This window comes from Austrofundulus limnaeus, unplaced genomic scaffold (genome assembly GCF_001266775.1).
Source record: "Austrofundulus limnaeus strain Quisiro unplaced genomic scaffold, Austrofundulus_limnaeus-1.0 Scaffold89, whole genome shotgun sequence".
NCBI classification, from domain to species: Eukaryota; Metazoa; Chordata; class Actinopteri; order Cyprinodontiformes; family Rivulidae; genus Austrofundulus; species Austrofundulus limnaeus.
In genome coordinates this window covers 841,724-844,199 of record NW_013952491.1, presented here as the reverse complement: position 1 = coordinate 844,199, position 2,476 = coordinate 841,724, and the positions used below count along the sequence as shown (strand labels likewise).

At 35.4% G+C, this 2,476-nt stretch overlaps 1 protein-coding gene across 3 annotated transcripts in view; it reads left to right on the top strand.

Moving 5' to 3' along the window:
* Positions 1-1,775, top strand: part of LOC106520210 (DEP domain-containing protein 7) — a 13,347-nt gene extending 11,572 nt beyond the window's left edge. For all 3 annotated transcript variants that reach the window (XM_014012174.1, XM_014012172.1, XM_014012173.1), the window contains one exon: positions 916-1,775. In XM_014012174.1, the coding sequence (XP_013867628.1) occupies positions 916-1,118 (203 nt within the window). In that variant the 3' untranslated portion in view covers positions 1,119-1,775. The remainder of the gene's footprint in view (positions 1-915) is intronic.
* The last annotated feature ends 701 nt before the right edge of the window (positions 1,776-2,476 follow it).

The following is a 2,476-nucleotide window of genomic DNA, read 5'->3' as shown; positions in this document are numbered from 1 at the left end:
GGGTCGTGATGGTTTGGATTTTTTTCTCCTTTAATAATAAGCACCTTCATTTACAAATTGCATTTTGTGTTTACTTGTGTTGTCCTTGACTATTGTTTAAATTGGTTTGATGTTCCGAAACACTTAAGTGTGACAAACATGCAAAAAAACAGCAAATGAGGAAGGGGGCAAACACTTTTTCACACCACTGTATATTGCAAATAGCTACCTTTCGGTCGTTTTCTTTAACAGTATAATACTGCCAGACCAGCGACATAACGCCTGCTCTGAGTGAACTGTAACAACGCATGTGCAGATGACGTGACTTGGTGGGCGGGTCTGTCAGCCTCTCTCACAGCAGAGGAAAAGGGGACAGGCAGCTGATTTTTGGAACTTCGCGAAAGTAGATAAAATCGGCAGAAAAAATTTTTTTCTCGTAAAAATCTGCCGATCGCAGATCACCTAAAATTAAGGGAATCAGGCCGATCTATCGGTGCACCCCTAGTTTGTTTGTGTTTTTGGAAACAAAAATAAGTCGTCTGAATCATCCTACATGTTTTTCTGCAAAGAATAACAAAGAAAATATTGTATTCTCCATTTTTATTTCAGGTTTTAATGKATATTTAAGCAGATTTTCAAGATTAAACAGTTTTGTTTTAGTCATTCGTTTCTATATGTTTACAAAGGATTTTTAATTTAAAATGTCTAGAATTAGAGTAGAATATGCCAAAGTTCTTTTAAACAATTCAACTCTATTATATTTATTATTATATTTCTAATTTAGAGGGTTTAGTTTTTGCTCAGCTTCCACACATGAAAGACTTTCTGTTTGTTTGTTTATTCAGGGATGTTCCTACAGAAAACGACAGAATTCAACAACAAATCAAGCGGTTGCTTTAGAACCAGACTAAACTCGATATATCTCTGTTCCATCAGGTTCTACGATCAGCCCGCAGGCTTCCAGCAGGACTCACACGGAGACGACTACGAACCGAGAACTGTTAGTGCTCCTGAACAACATCAACCTGGACACGAAGATATCCAGCAAGGAGAGGAAACGCCTCCTCAGACAGTTCTACCAAGCTCACCCGGAGATATTTACCCAGTACTTTGGGGACTCTGCTGCCATCGAGCTGTAGACCCGTTAAAAACTGGGGTTATGTTGTAAAGCTACACGATCGTATATTATACGGACTTTTTTCTTTTTCTGTAAAACTGTTGACTTGATGCGCTGTCAACAGAGAAAGTTGAAGGAAAAAGAGCAGCTGCAAAAACTGAGTTTACTTGATTAAATTATGTTCTGGTTTAAAGGATAACAATGCATAAAACAGCCTGATAAACACTAGTATATATCAGGTATGTGCTGGGTGGGTAGGTACCCAGTAAGTACTTAAATCCTCAGAAAATACCGATATATTGGGTACACACTTACGTACCAGTTAAGTCTTTGTACTGATCTTATGTATTCTGTTTAAAGAACAACCTGAGTGACATTATTATTGTAAAAATATGCAGAAACTTTCTGACTGAACATTTTCCTACAAAGATTAGGGAGCTTCTCAAGGACTTGCAATACTTTCATTAAAAAAGTATTACCTGAAACTAGTAACGTAAACTTTAAATGTGACTAATCATTTTTATCTTAAGTTGATACTTGTTAGTTTTTCAGCTGCTAGCTTTGGTCTCTAAATGTTCTGGGTTTTTCAGTGTCGTGTTTTGACAAACTGATATGAAAAATGTCTCCAGTTTCTGTTTGTTTTTGTTATTTGATAATAAATTTCTTCTGTCAAAGTAAATTAACATTTTAAGTGTACTTCATCAGAAGTGTTGAGGTGTATGTGTGATGCTGTGATCAGGTGTACATCCCAGAGTAACAACGTACATTTACTTTGTTACAGTATTTAAGTAAATTTATTTTGAGGATCTGCATTTTACCAAGATTTACTTCCTTTAAAATCTAACATCTTGTTGCATGCTGCAAAATTAAACATGACTGGAAATCATCATGAAAGGAGTTGTTTATGCACTCTAAAAAAACGAGGCGTTTAATTTTCTTAACCAAGTTAAATCAATTGGCTCCACTAAACAGTTGAGTAAATGCAACAATTTTCGCAACTGATTAAGTTTGAACAATAAATGTACATTTGCATGAAATATGCTTGATATTCTATGTGAGAAAATTCAAATACGGGGAACCTTTTTATATTTGCTTTGTACTCTTTATAGTATCCTTTGTATAAGTTTATTTTAAGCATTATGTCTTTCCTGGAAGGATTAGGAGGTTTTCTATCTATTGTGGCCACTAGATAGCGCCATTTTCCTATTTGGTCATGGGGTACATACTGAAGGGTTTGGTTTCTGTCAGTACAACAAATAATAGCATCATCTTGCAGTGAACAAGTCAAAACAGGTGACCTCTGACTTTACACACACACACACACACACACATATACAGTATATATATATATGTATATATATGTATATATATGTATATGTG